Source organism: Malaya genurostris, chromosome 3 (genome assembly GCF_030247185.1).
Source record: "Malaya genurostris strain Urasoe2022 chromosome 3, Malgen_1.1, whole genome shotgun sequence".
In the NCBI taxonomy this organism is placed as follows: Eukaryota; Metazoa; Arthropoda; class Insecta; order Diptera; family Culicidae; genus Malaya; species Malaya genurostris.
Genome location: NC_080572.1, coordinates 196,307,701 through 196,323,780, shown reverse-complemented (window position 1 = coordinate 196,323,780; position 16,080 = coordinate 196,307,701). Strand labels below are relative to the sequence as shown.

Below are 16,080 nucleotides of genomic sequence, written 5' to 3'. Positions count from 1 at the left end.
ACGGTATCGACGGTGTGCGAATAGGTTTGTATTTTGTAATTCATTCCAACAAAACATCATTATAAATCTCTTAAATGAGGTTACAGTTCTGTTTGCCGTCGTATTGCAGATGTGTATTTTATACTTCTTTATTGTTATTCATTATCTCATCTCAAAGTAATTCAACAGCTGAAGATAGTACAGAATATTTATTATGAGAAAGACTACTTGTTTGGTTATAAATAATCTCACTGTTCATATTATTATTTCTCAAAATTGGTAGACGGTACTACGAATGATATTCCGATGTGTGATATGTTATACTAATATTGGCTAATTTTGTAGATATACGTTGGTTACGAATGTTCTGCAAACTGTATTATTGACAAGATCTCTCTCTCTCTCTCTCTCTCTCTCTCTCTCTGAAATGTTTGAATCCATTCGATGCAATCATTGCATTGAGATGGGATTGCTCGATGGAACGATAACCTCGGAATACGTTTTGTTCTTCATCGGATCTTCGGAGTTCAGCTAATATCTGCTAAAGTGCTATCTGAAAGTCCAAGGTTGATCATGTGACAAGGATATGCTCTCCATTTTCTCACAGGTGGTTGAAACAATTTTTACAAACTCAGATTCAAATGAAAAGTCCTACGAACTCAGAACGCTATCGAACTTGATCAAGATCTGGCTTTCAATTCCGAAATTTCAGTGGATATGTGTGGAAATTTTATTTTGAAGGCCGTGTGTCTATACTAGTCGATGAATGAAATCCTTTGAATATAATTCTTCTTTTATGCAGGCATTGTAAGTTATTATTATTATTTAACTTTTTGGTCGTTCGCCGCCGTTATTTCATTTCAGGAATATAAGAAATATGAGAAAGTCTCCATTACACCACTAGGTGGATTAGAACAGGTTTTTCTTTTTCTCAAACGCTCATCTACACTCAAATAAAAATTCACGTTCGATTCACTTGAAAAATCACGTAGAATGGTTTCAAATGTCTAATTGAATATTTTACGTGACGAAAATGAATGTTATACGAACATCCCCTAAAATGAATATAGTCATCACATAAGGTTTACGTGAATTGACCAAACGTCAAACAATCTACGTGAATTTCCAGTGTGAAAAACTCGATTTTGAAATTGGCGAGCAGTGGCCCTCGAAGTGTAAGTAGTGTAAATATTTGCGAGAAAAGTTATTTAATTACAATTTTTTACTCCATCGACCGGACCATTCCAGTATGAAAGTTTCCACGTGTTCAACTGGACCGAGTGCCTGCGTGAGTCCGGAAGATTACCCGCTCCTGCCGAATGCTTCAAACAGGCCGTCGGTATAAAGCTAGAGACACTGGAACCATGTAATGCGACTTCAACCTGTTTTATATTTCATGGCATTTTTCATTTCATAGATTTATATCAAAATCTGGAATCTCCCTTTCAACTTCAACCAATATATAAAATAGTATTTTTTTGGTATCTAAATTTGATATGAACTGATAGATAAATGTGATATGAACAGTACATTACATTTTACCTATGAAACACGTAACTTTTACTGGATTATGCATTAAACAGCTTTTAAATGCCAGTCCATTAAAACCTACGTGAAAAGTAGGGTGGAAAATATTCACATAACTTTTCACGTAACTATAATATGATTATTATTTTGAGTGTATGTCTACAAATATCTACAATAATATGAAAAGGTCTATTGTTTTAATCGGTTCATAAATCGATATTCAAGAAGTTGAATGGTTAAAGTTCAAATTGATGCGTATTTTAAAATGGTATGGATTACTATTTTAGTGCATTATACTACATGAAATCGATATCCCGGCAAAGAAAAACGGTGTAGGAGGAACGAAAAATTGAAAATATAAAAAGTTGAGCGGAGTCCTCGAGCGGCAGTACAGTTTTGAGGTAGCAATACTATTTCTTTCAAATCCTGTTTATAATAAACGTTCGGTATAGCTTCTGTCACGACAGATAAATGTTTATTGGTATTCACACGTACACATTTTATTCGCATTCCATCTAGTACATAAATACAAACATGACGGGATTGCTTCAGACCACAGTCTTATCACAAGCAATTTCTGAACACACGTGTTTCCAAATGTTCTGAAATTTATAAGGATTGTATTACTTCTGCTGTGAGAAGAAGGTAGCATTGCACGAAGTTTCATGTGAGTATGTTTATTAAATCTACCGAATCTATCTGCTGTCGGCACAATCTGTTCTATTTAATCCCATTTAATTTTCAATTTGCTCATTTCCCTGAAGGTATTCATTTACCGGACCTGTGTGTTCGTCCAACCTGCAGTTGGGAGAGGCTCCTTTAAACGTAGTACTAATCATCCAGGGCCAGGTGGTACAGAAACTAACTTTGATCCCTTTGATCCCAGGTGACCGGAGCAAACAACGTCACATTTTCGGATATTGGCTTTCATTGTAGCAACCGTATTGGCATGTTTGAATTTTATTATCCCTGGCGTCTTGGGGTATGGGGAATTGATTATCTACACGTACCCTCTTTTTCTTTATACAGGTCATTGGGAAGTCGATCAACATGAGCTTAATGTTAGCAGATTTAGAAGGAAGGATTTTTGAGATGGAAAATTGATGCTTTGTGGATAATATTCACTAGCAATGTGGTTTGTTTTGGGAGTGAAACTAAATATATATATATAGTGCCTTCTAGTGAGTTCACCAGTATATCTCTGGTACATTTTTGGCCACTGTAAGCTGGTACATTAGTCTATTAAATTTCATTCCAATGGCTTCACATTAGTGCTACTCCTACTCGGCGCTTTAAGGATGTGGAATTTTTCGACTCTTTAATATGGTTCGTATAAAATTTTAATGAGAGGATTGAATACATGAGGGTCTAAATGTTGTTTGCTGATGCAAGATGATATCTACGTAAAAGTATAATCTTAGCTTTAGTGAAATTCGCTGGATGTAATCTTGATGAACTGAATTTCAAATGATATGATGATGCTCTTCTCATTTAAATAATTTAGAATATTTTTTTACATTTTTGCACCTATTTTTATGCACTGATGTAATTATTTATTTCGTGGGAAATACTCTTGTGGTTTTACACGAACATAGCATAACCTCATAAAATTCGCTGAATTAACATCATTTGACATCTGCCGGTGGTTTGTTTACAAGTTCATTCTAATTTGAATACGTGTTAATGGGCAATTTACATTCTCTAGAAAACGACCTTTGTAGCAAATCGCAAAAGCAGTTTTCTTCGCTTTCGTTGAGCGCAAAAATCAAAAGAGAAATATCAGTTTGTTTAGCACATTTCTCTAAATAAACTGATGATTTTTTCTTGAAGGGTAATCAAACAGTAGAGGAGAAAACTGCTTTTGCGTTTTTCAACCACGGTTGTTTTCCTAAGGTTGTAAGTAGAACCTTAAATGTGAATAAATCATGACGTCACAAATGAACAATAACGTTAACGGTTTCATCCGTCTGTCAACAGACAAGCAAAAAAAACTCTATCTACAACTTGCACTGCTGAACTGTCAAAATGTGTTCATCTGTTCGAGGTTAGCAGTGACGGTAGAAAACCTTATCAGGTTTTTTACCGTCACTGCTAACCTCAATCGAATGAACACATTTTGAGAGTCCAGCAGTACTGTTTGTAAACAGAGATTTTTTTGTTTGTCTGTTAGCAATTTGGATGAAACCATTTACGGAACATATCGCCTAAATAGAGTTTTAAAATATTTATTAGGTTTTTTATCGTGACGACACAAATGAACAAGTATTCATCCTTGACAGTTCAGCGGTACTGTTTACAAACAAGCTTAAAAAAAATCGAAGAGCACATCTAAAACAATCATCATTACACTTTGCAACTAGTCACTTTTATTTATTAAATATCAAAAACGAACCGTATTCAATTGTGAACAAATGTTTTAAAACTTTATTTAGGCGATACGGACCGTAAATGGTCTGATCCAATTTGTCAATAAACAAACAAAAGAAATTTCTGTTTACAAACAGTACTGCTGAACTGTCAAAATGTGTTCATCTGATTGATGTTAGCAGTGACGGTAAAAAACCTAACTCCCGATTGGATACGGTTTGTTTCTGAGATTTATTAAATAAAAGTGACTAGTTGCAAAGTGTAAGGATGATTGTTTAAGACGTGTTCTTCGATATTTGTTTAAGCTTGTTTGTAAACAGTACCGCTGAACTGTCAAGGTTGAATGCTTGTTCATTTGTGACGTCACGATAAAAAATCTAATTAGGTTTTGAACGAACATGACATATCCTCACAAAAATGAACAAAATGAACTTTTTTTGACGATCGACGTGTACTTGTTTACAGTTTAAAAGTTCATCAGAAGTTCATTGTTCGAATGTAAAAATGGCAAGTCGCCTCACACTCAACAGATTCATACATATATCGCTCCTTGATGCTGGAAACACATACAGGGCAATCTTTTTAGTTATTTCCACTGTGGAATACGTTTTTAACAGGCACTTTTTCGTCATTTTTTCAATTTTTAAATTGCAATCGCAAAACAAATCAAGTACACGGCAACTGTCAACGATGAACTTGATTCATCGGCAGTTCATTTGTGTCGTCATCGTGCAAAACCTAATTACATTTGTTCAAAACAACGTCACAAATGAACTCGTGAAGAATGGGATTTTTTATATTTATGTCACAAATGAATAATCATTTATTCTTGACAGTTCAATAGTACTATTTACAAACAAGCTTTAAAAAATTCGAGGAACACATCTTTACACTTCGCAATTAGCCACTTTTATTTAATACTTAAAGATGTATCGAATGTATGTAACCGAATCGAATCGTCAACAAATGTTTTTAAATTCTTTTCAGGCAAGATGGACCGTTAACGGTTTCATTCGTCTGTCAAAAACATTATTTACAAACAGTACTGCTTAGCTGTAGTGTCAAAATGTGTTCATCCGATTGAGGTTGGCAGTGACGGTAGAAAAACCAAATAAAGCGTATGTTCGACAGCTAGCATGGTTTGTTAGCATTTTCAATAACACGAATCTAAATTTGGATTTTATCCTGGCAAATGTTGAGTCAATATGCCTTACGAGAATGTAAACACTGAATTGTCAAAAATATTTATGTTAGCTTTGACAATAAAAATTCTACTTGAAATGAACATGTAAACGAATCACCAACAAATGTCAAATGGGGCTCGTTCGGCAAATTGTGTGGGGTTATCAGCAGCGATAAAGTTGTTGTTTTTGAGTGGATTTTGTCAGATAGGGTGGAACTTTTGGCTGCTTGGGATGACAACTCGTTTCTAAAAAATAAACGCATTTGAATTGGTATAAAATGAAAAGAATAACTACTGAAAGCTATCAAACGACGTTTATCGAGTTCATTTTGTGAGGTTATGCCAGGGATGCCAGGGCTACAGATTTGGTTGCAAATCTGCAGATTTCTAAAATAAGCTGTTTTTGCTGCAGACTTTTGAGAAACGTGACATTCGTCAAATTTTTACATACTTTTATATTCGTCGCTTCTTTTGCTCTCTGAAACAATTTTGTGCTCCATTGTTTATAAAGAACTTGAGTCTGCAGACATTGTTTCGAGTTCACAGACTTTTTCAACCCTGTTAGGAGATATTTGAAATTTTTACCTGACATCTCAGGGTTTCACCGGAAGACAAGGTAACAAAAAAAAAACACTTAATTTGATTAAAGGTCATTTACTATATGTCAAAAGTTTAAATACACGTAAACCGGATGTTTTGGCGGATTTCTTGCGCAAAACTTAAATTTCGTTTAATTTTGTTGATGTAATTTTGACTCCTAGAGAATTTGAGGTTATGCGGTGAAAAACGTTTTGAAAAGTGTAATTGAAAGTAATGATATTCTTTCTCCTATTTTGTTTGTTTTAAACAAAATGAAAATAAATAGTTTTGGAAGCCTTCGTATTCAGAAAACCAAAGCACAAATTTGGTTTCGTATCAATTTTTCTTGAAGTATATTCAAGATTTTGGTACGTTCAGTCTAACACACAGATTATCTAAGCTTTTTCTTTTGATGTCAACTTATCGATCATGTTTCTATCGACTTATCAGAATTAATATCAGTGAGAAGAGCATCCGTTTTGACAAAAAATGAACAAATGATAATGTTGATTCAAGAACTGACTGACTGACTGACTGTAATTACTGGACTGGATTTACATAACTTAATTAAACATATACAACTAGTTTACAACAGATACTAATACGATAAAATGGTCAACAGTTGAAAGCAACCCAAAAGAAGTACAACAGATACAAAATTGTCTAAATTACGACTAAGAAGCGCTTACGTATCAACACACTTGCACGGAAGGTTCTCGTTGTTGTTGTTGTTTTTTTTTTGAAGTTTCAAACTATGTAAATAATAGTTCGACAAAACTTAAATCCTGTATTTCTTTACGTTCTACTTGGTGCCGACCGCTGTGCAGCGATTGCGATGTTCAGTTGAGCCGAATCGGTGGTATGTGGTTTCCGCACCGGGGGAAGTTTGGTGGCACCGGAGGTAAATCGGCCTGCGTGCCTATGTGTATGACCAGATTCATGCCGATCACTATGTGGAACTGGAAGTGACAATGGAACAACCAATAGCCTGAAAACAAAACAGTATTAGCTTTTCAGTCAACAAAATCACATTCAACTACTGGATCGATCCCTACCGGGATTGTTGGCTCTAAACCGCAAAACGACGTATCCATTGTTCGGGACAGCAATGGTATCCTTGAGTGGGGGCAGATTGAACTGTCGATTCAGTAGACCGCGTCGATCGAGATCTAGGGCGTGGCGTAGATTGATCTTTTTCACGGTGGTATCGGGCGAACGTCCCATTCCGATGACGCTGAAGTAGTGACCGTGCAGATGGAACGGATGGCTCAGGTTGTCTTGTTGGACTGCGAAATAAATGCCAAATGATTTGAATGTTCGATAAAATAGTCTGCAAAGAGATTTACCTTCATCTACAAGCACAACTTCGACGATCGCGTTCAGTGGGATATCGATTGTGTGGGTGCACATGCAGTTTGGACCGCAATCTGGTGGCCGATTATCACCGTTGCAGAACTGTTCTGGTGGGATGTCTTCGATCTGGGAAAGCATCGGAGATGGCGGTGACACGTAGGAAATCTCATCAATCAGAGAAATTAAATGGTCACCACCCGGAGCAACTGGAAAAGGAAATTCATTACATTAATGTTTTGAAAACAATTCGTACATATCACGATGATTACGATCCTGGAAAATAAACGAGTCACTTTCACTTCATCTAACGCTTTTGAAAAATCATTTATTTTTTCGTTATATTTTCTTATAGTAAAACATTTCAATAATATTTTGTCCAATTTTCAAGCTTATTGGGACAAAACTCTGAAAGTTATGGGCCTTTATCTTTTCACATGTTATACTGAGGAGAGGCAAGAGCTCGGCGCAGATGTCCATGAGTTTCGCTTCACTTTAAAATTGGACAAAACATTATCGGAATGTTTTATTATAACGAAATGCAAATGAAAAAATATGATTTTTCGAAACTGTTCGACGCCCTAGAAAAATGAATTGTTTCCTTTTATTTTATAGACAATAAACTTTTTATCGAAAGTACGCTTTGAAAGTTCGTGTCCATTGAAAACTTTTTCACTAATTTTTTTCAAATTCTAAGACGTTTGGAATCAAATTTTTTTTTCTATTTCGGGAATTTCATGTACTCCTCCCTACGGTGATTTTTCAAGATCGAAGATTTTCAAACCTTAACCGTCGGGCAGCACCCCTTACCCATATCCGATTCAGCTCAAATTGTGTATGGGGACTTTTTTCGAAGTGTTCAAACTTTTGAGCTGTTCGCCTTAAGAAATTAGAGGGGATCCCAAAATATTCTCACTCTTATATATATTAGAGAGATGAAAAACAACGTGTTTTGTCGGTTACGTCATTTATACCATCATATCTCCGGAACCAGAAGTCGCAGTCATTTGATCTTCGAACTTGATTAATGGACCAACAGTGACTTTCAAACGAGCGCGGTAAAAAAACAACGCGTTTTGTCGGTTACGTCACTCCGGAACCAAAAGTCACAGCCATTTGATCTTCGAACTTGATCAATGGCCCAACAGTAGCTTTCAAACGAGCCTAAGTTTGTTGAAATCAGTTCAGCCATCTCCGAGAAACTTGCGCGATAAAAAAACAACGTGTTTTGTCGGTTACGTCACTTATATCATCATATCTCCGAAACCAGAAGCCGTAGCCACTTAATCTTCGAACATGATCAATGGCCCAATACTAGCTTTCAAACGAGCTTGTTGAAATCGATTAAGCCATATCTGTCCGCTCTTGTCCGCCTTTGTTTGCTCTTGTCCGCTCTGGTCCGCCTTTTGTTCGCTCTTGTCCGTTCTTATCCGCCTTTTGTCCGTTCTTGTCCGGCTTTGTCCGCTCTTGTCCGATCTTGTCCGCCTTTGTCCGCTCTTGTCCGCTTTTGTCCGCCTTCATCCACTCTCGTCCGCTCTTGTCCGCTCTTATCCGCTCCCGTCCGCCTTTGTCTGCTCTTGTCCGCCTTTGTCCGCTCTTGTCCGCCTTTTGTCCGCTCTTGTCCGCTCTTATCCGCCTGTTGTCCGCTCTTGTCCGCCTTCAACCGCTTTTGTCCACTGTTGTCCTCCTTTTGTCCGCCTTTTGTCCGCTCTTGTCCGCCTTTGTCCGCCTTTTGTCCGCTCTTGTCCGCCTTTTGGCCGCTCTTGTCCGCCTTTGTCCTCTCTTCTCCACTCTTGTCCGCCTTTGTCCGCTCTTGTCCGCCTTAATTCGCTCCCGTCCGCCTTTGACCGCTCAGGCCCGCCTGTTGTCCGCTTTTTGTCCGCTCTTATCCGCTCCCGTCCGCCTTTGTCTGCTCTTGTCCGCCTTTGTTTGCTCTTGTCCGCCTTTTGTCCACTCTTGTCCGCTCTTGTCCGCCTTTTGTCCGCTCTTGTCCGCTCTTATCCGCCTGTTGTCCGCTTTCAACCGCTTTTGTCCACTGTTGTCCTCCTTTTGTCCGCCTTTTGTCCGCTCTTTTCCGCCTTTGTCCGCCTTTTGTCCGCTCTTGTCCGCCTTTTGGCCGCTCTTGTCTGCCTTTGTCCTCTCTTCTCCGCTCTTGTCCGCCTTTGTCCGCTCTTGTCCGCCTTAATTCGCTCCCGTCCGCCTTTGACCGCTCAGGCCCGCCTGTTGTCCGCTTTTTGTCCGCTCTTATCCGCTCCCGCCCGCCTTTGTCCGCCTTTTGTCCACCTTTTGTCCGCCTTTTGTCCGCTCTTATCCGCCTTCATCCGTTTTCGTACGCTCTTGTCCGCCTTTTGTCCGCTCTTGTCCGCCTTTTGTCCGCTCTTGTCCGCCTTTGTCCGCCCTTATTCGCTTTTTGTCCGCTCTTAAGCGCTCCCGTCCGCCTTTGTCTGCTCTTGTTCGCCTTTGTCCGCTCTTGTCCGCCTTTTGTCCGCTTTTGTCCGCTTTTGTCCGCTTTTGTCTGCTCTTATCCGCCTTTGTCCGCTCTTGTCCGCTATCATCCGCTCTCGTCCGCTCTTGTCCGCCTTTGTCCGCTCTTTTCCGCCTTTGTCCGCTCTTGTCCGCATTGTCCGCCTTTTGTCCGCTTTTGTCCGCTTTTGTCCGCTCTTGTCCGCTCTCGTCCGCCTTTGTCCGCTCTTGTCCGTTCTAGTCCGCTTTTTGTCCGCTCTTGACCGCTCTTGTCTGCCTTTGTCCGCTCCCGTTCGCCTTTGTCCGCTCTTGACCGCTCATGCTCGCCTTTTATCCGCTCTTGTCTTGTCCGGTTTTGTCCGCTCTTGTCCGCCTTTTGTTCGCTATTGACGCCTCTTGTCCGCTCTTGTCCGCTCCTGTGCGCCTTTGTCCGCTCTTGTCCGCCTTTTGTCCGCTCTTGTTTGCCTTTGTCCGCTCTTGTCCGCCTTTGGTGGCTCTTGACCGCTCATGCCCGCATTTTGTCCGCTCTTGTCCGCCTTTGTCCGCTTTTTGTCCGCTCTTGTCCGCTCCCGTCCGCCTTTGCCTGCTCTTGTCCGCCTTTGCCAACTTTTGTCTGCTTTTGCCCGCCTTTGTTCGCTCTTGTCTGCCTTTGTCCGCTTTTTTCCGACTTTGTCCGCTCTTGTCAGTCTTTTGTCCGCTCTTGTCCGCCTGTAGGGGGACTTTTTTTGAAGTGCTCAAATTTTGGAGCACCACCGCCTTACGAAATTAGAGGGGATCCCAAAATATTCGCACCCTTATATATATTAGAACGATAAAAACCAACGTGTTTTGTCGGTACCAGAACCAGTGGTCGCAGCCATTTGATCTTCGAACTTGATCAATGGCCCAAACGCGCCCAAGCTTGTTTAAATCGGTTAAGCCATTTTTGAGAAAATTGTGCATTAAAAAATTCAGACATTTTCCGATCTCGTCGAGCTGAGTCGATTGGTTTATAACACTATGGCTCTCCGAGGCTCCGTTCGATAGTCGGTTTTTCCAGTAGTTCTAATACTTTTTTTTTATAGAGAAAGCAAAAATGTCTGTTTGGACAAGAAAAAGTTTTAGATAGAAAAATGGTTTTCCTTGAAAGTGTCCATTTTGCAATGTATTCCCTACGGATGCTAGGAACCATATTCATCTATCTTAAGACAAAATTTTATCAAAATTAAAGTGGAGTTTTTTTCGAAACCGATTTGAAATTTTTGAAGTATATTTTTTCTAGTTCATGTCTCGATAAGAAATTGTTTAGGAATTTTTATTCGAAAATTTGACTAATTTGGTGAAAATGACAAAAAATGTAAATTTCATAATGTTTTGCTGTGTATTGGAGAAAAAAATATCGAGTAAAAAGGTTTGCTCCTTCTCAAAGATAGCCTTGACCTAGTCATTGGAAAAAATGAAGTTTGTAAAGTAGCTTTTCGTGACAAAGTCTCCATGCCCTGAAAGTTTTATTCAAATCTGATAGTGTGCTGCCTACTGCGAAAACGATATGGTGCAAAATTCCTTATAGTTTTTATGCTCTATTTTTGCACTAATAGTTTTTGTCCTGTGTGCAATAAGAATTACTGCAATTGGTATTCTATGGCAAGTTGTAAAATTTATGCAACTATCCGATCTTTGTGCTATATGTACATGATATTTTCAGAAAAAAATAATTTATTAGTCGAATTGGTATATATGGCGGAAAAGGCTTATTCGGTTAGATGATTCATGCGTGAGACGGCTTTCGACGGAATAAAGCGAGTTCTATTTATACTAATCTTAGTCTCGCTCCAAGATATATCTAATTTGACTTATTTTGTTCGTCATTAAATTTTTGCTTGGAACAGACTTTAAATGCTAAAAAAGAACTTGAAAAGGATACATCTACTGTATCAGGATGGTACCATTTTTTTCCAGCTTTTTCATCAGCTAGTAGATTATAGTCATAGTCTTCTGAAACAAAGCTCAGAAGACCGTATGCAAATTCGCCCAGTACATGGCATCGTTGTGCCGGCTTCCACACAACTTCAAAAGGCAGCAAAGTTTAAAAAAAATCTGTTCGAAATGTTTCACCAGATGTAGGCTCCCGGTCTTTCCGGTGCCGGTGCGGTGTGTCGATGGCAAGCCTTCATGTTAGCAAAGATTCTTCTAGAAAGGCGGAAGGAAGGCAACATGTTACAGTTTCCAACGAAAGGTGCGGGTGTTAGGTTGACACCATGAAAAACTGAAAAGTACTTTGGATTTGATTGAAACTTTTAACCCAATGTTGGGCACATCGATGTGAGGAAACGAGATTTTCTTTGTGCTCCGAAGTAGTTAATTATTTCTTATAGCAGTTGAAGGGAAGTTTTTTGTTGAGTGTTGACTTAAACATTCGCAGAGCATAGCAAATTCGTTCCCAGAAAATAATTTCTTTTTGAGAAATTATTTTCATCATGAAGAGAGAGAGAGAGCATGTGTGACATAATCAAAAACAAAACTACTCCGATTCTGTTGTCTGAAAAATTTATTAGGCTAATGGCGCTGGCGGGCCTTCATTCTGTTAACTTCAGTTATTTAATCGTAAAAAATAGTGTATGGAAACAATAAATTATATAAAAAACCCTTCCTCGACCGTCGTACTCACCTAAAAATTTGTTGTACGTGTTGGGAGCGAACAGCTCTTCCACCCGGTAGAAGTAGAATCGGAACGGTAGGAAAATTTTCACATCTGGCCGCTCGGTGAGGACGGCTTTGTCCGCTCGGCTTGCACTTCGTAGATTGCTCACACAAATCGCATCCGGTCGGGGCATGTTGCAGACGGCATCCAGCGGGTTCAGAACCTAAATGCCATGTTCGCGGCGCAAAATGGCACAAGGACGAACCACGTGAAATAGAGTAGAGCAAAAATTAGCTGGGAATTTGATTCGGTGTAAACTGAAGGAAGGAGATTTCGCAGAATGCGGTGCTATGCAGTAATAGGTTCCACAGGGATTTGTCGGATTTAAATCAGATTTGCTAGTGGTTTTGCTATCATCAGGCGATAATATGAGAACGTAGTAATTGAAAGGATTCACGGTACGGTTGCACATGTCTTTGCCGGTGGAGACGCTTGGTTACTCACGCGTTTAATACACTACAGTTCAGTATTCGTCATTCGGCTTTCCCCCAGATCCAGTAACTTTGCGACAAGTTTTAGAACTTTTATTATTCCCTAGACCCAGTCACTTTGCGACACAGTTGTAGAACTTTTACTACACTTAGCTTGCTCTATATTGTTCACAATTTTCAGCTGTCTTGTTTGGTCAAGATAATGAGTGTTTGTCGAACGGAGCCGGAATGAAAATCTGTATGTAGTAGAAAATTGTAGTTGGAAACTGCGCTTTTCGGCTGGTTGAGGAGGGTGCTGTCATGAGGTTGAAAAGTTTTGCGGTTTGGCAGTCGAACAAGTTTCGGGCTGTAAGTTTGCAACTTCATTTTCAAACCCAGTTGAAGGGTAAGAGATGATGGGACAGGACATTAAAATTAGCGGGTCGGAGATCCGACAAACTGGCATCAATAAGAACGGCGGCGGTGAAAAGCAGGCAACGGTCCTTGCGGAGAAAACTTGACAAGAATCTATTCTGTTTTGAATGCAAATGTTTTTCAAAAGTTGGATGTAAGTTATGTTGAAATACGCTTTCAGAATCAAGCTAGGAACGTGGGATAATTATTTTCGCCGCTTTCCAGAAGATTCAGGTTGAACTTCCAAAATGCTTCCCGAAGCAAAACTTTGCGATAACAAAACTTGCTTTGGTTTTCACAAGAAGTAGAGTCCATCGTCTTCGATATTATCGGTTCAGTTGACTAGCAAGTCGTACTTTAGTTTATCCGTTAACGGTTATCTTAGAGAATATAATCGCAGGAAACTTAATGTGCGAAGTTTTGGTGCTACATTGAAGTGTGCCAAAAAAAAAACGACTGATGCCACAGAATTTCATTTTAAATGAAAAATATATTATGATACATGGGTGCTACAAAACGCTGACATCATTTAGATCAGTGGCCTACAAACTTTTAGGGCTCTAATGCCCATTTTGAATATATTATTCGTTCCACTATCCACCAAGTTGAAAAAGTCATCTAGAAATCGATTTACGATTTTTGCAGTTAACTTGAAATAGAAAAAAAATAGAAAGAATTTGTACAAAAAATAATTTCAGTAGATACACAACAAAATCTTACATATCATTGCCCAGCCGGAGAATTAAAGAAAGATTGGATTGGTCGGAGACAGGGTCGATAAGATTTGGCGTGTGAAGTTGGATCACAGGGAAAAAACTAAAACGATGGTAGACGACATTTCTCAGATGAGGAAGTTAGGGTTTCGTTTGTAACAGATGGCCGCTCTTTTCTCTGTTTTTGCAAAATCCGGCTTTCGATTCTATCCTAATCTAAAACGGTCTCCAAATACTTTTATTACATTGATAACAGTATATTAGGCCTCATTAATTTTGATAACTTTGCGAGCGAATAGCATAAATTTTCGCGATGCACAAGCAAAATTTGGAAGGTCATTTTTACAATCAAGAAGCAAATATCAAAATCAAACAATAGGTTATTGAGATCAAATGCGACTTAACGTACTCAACAAATTGTTACCCTAATTTCAATGAATTAAGACAAAAACTTTTAACTTTTAGTCGCAAATGTTTGAGGTTCACCACCGGCCGTGCACAGTCAGATCCAAGTAGCAAGTTCTTATCTTCCGGGAAGTCTTCTGAGTTGTGTATCATCAAATCCTCAGTAGTTCAGTTGACAGAGCGATTTCCCCGGATTGGAGAAGGTTGCGCATTTATAGCTGTCTCTGGGAGCTTGCGACGTCAGTTTTTCTATTTCGTTATTTTCATTTTGCCAGTCTGTCTTTTCGTTGGGTAATGGAGAAATGTTTTGCATTAGGTGTGCTTCATTGTGGTCAAGGATGGCTTTTGTCGTATCAAAGAACGCTTTCTATCGACTCACAGTGGGAAAAAAACCAGGAAACACGCAAAGAAATCGGGAACCATGGAAAAAGGCAAAGAAACAAGAGTGTTTCGTATGTAAAAAATCCAAGAAATTGGAATGGAATGGTTTTTAATGGCCGCACGAATCGCCATTCTGCTCGTTTTACCCCAAATGCCCAGCAGTTTAGGGCTTTTTGTAGTATTTGTTCTGTAACTTGAAAAGAAATCAAGTGCGGTCTACTGAAATAGCTTGATTTTATGTAAAAATGTCTGGAGAATCGAATCGAAGAGTATACACTGGCCGCACAAAAGGTTTTGGTGGCTATTTTACCCCATTTCCTCCATTTCATGATATCTTATTGTAAATCGTCCTTAAATCTCGGTAAAACTTATTGGAAGTTTACTAAATCCAGCTTATCTTATGTAAAAAATTCTGTAGAACCGAATGGAAGAACCTAATCTGGCCGCACGAACCGTTTTGGTGACTATTTTACCGAGATTTAAGGACGATTTACAATAAGATATCATGAAATGAAGAAATGGGGTAAAATAGTCACCAGAACGTTTCGTGCGGCCAGTGTAGGTTCCTCCATTAGATTATCCAGACTTTTTTTTCATAACATAAGATAGTTTTCGTATGCTTTCAACGTGGTTCGCTTAAGACTTAAGGGTGATTTAGATGAAAATTTCACATATTGAAGGAATTGGGGTAAAATAGCCACCAAAACGTTTCGTATAAGTTCTGGAATTCGATTCTACAGACTTTTTTACATAAGATAAGCTAGATTTAGCAAACTTCCAATAAGTTTTACCATGATTTAAGACCGATTTACAATAAAATACCATAAAATGGAGGCAATGGGGTAAAATAGTCATCAACATATTTTGTGCGGCCAGTGTAGGTTTTTCCATTCGATTCTCCAGATTTTGTACATAAGATAAGCTAGATTTAGCAAACATGCAAGAAGTTTTATCAAGATTTAAGGACGATTTACTGTAAGGATCTTATGAAATAGAGGAATCGGGGTAAATTAGCCACCAAAACGTTTCATGCGGCCAGTGTGGATTCTTCTAATCGATTCTCCAGACTTTTTTACATGAAAGTGTGCTATTCCAGAATACTGCACTTGACTTCTTTACAAGTTACACAGCGAATGTTATAGAAACCCCAAAACTGCTGTACATTTGGGGTAAAAAGAGCAGGATTGCGATTCGTGCGGCCATTGTAAACCATTCCATTGAATTCCTTGGACATTTTTACATAAGAAACGCTTTAGTTTGTTGACCTATCTCAATTAGTTCATGAGTTACAGAATTCTTTGCGGGTTTTCATAGATTTTTCCCACTGTGCAACTCTTCGCACGATTCTATCGATGCCATCTAAGAGAGACGGATATCATCTCAGCAACAAAAAACCGACATGGTTCAATTAACATAGAATGGACACCATTGCGAGAGCGAATTTCTCTCGATGGCTGTCTGAGCATCACGGGTTAGCATGCTGCTGTGGGGATTCTCTCTGAAGCAATAAAACGGTCGCTTATTCTCGTTTCGCAATCCGATTCTGTATGGGCAGTGGATAGGGTAACAGAGGTATTTTGGCCCACTTTAGGATTGATTTTATTTTGGCCCACTTTATAAAAATATCCA

The 16,080-nt window shown here is 39.0% G+C and overlaps 1 protein-coding gene across 1 annotated transcript; it reads right to left on the bottom strand.

The window, feature by feature from the left end:
* Positions 1–3,634: 3,634 nt before the first annotated feature.
* Positions 3,635–14,557, bottom strand: LOC131439093 (uncharacterized). Its single transcript, XM_058609704.1, has 4 exons — positions 12,096–14,557; positions 6,982–7,194; positions 6,691–6,921; positions 3,635–6,623 (listed from the first exon to the last, which is right to left on the bottom strand). Exons 1-4 carry the CDS (start codon positions 12,259–12,261, stop codon positions 6,475–6,477), a joined length of 759 nt encoding a protein of 252 aa, XP_058465687.1. The 5' UTR covers positions 12,262–14,557; the 3' UTR covers positions 3,635–6,474.
* Positions 14,558–16,080: the final 1,523 nt, after the last annotated feature.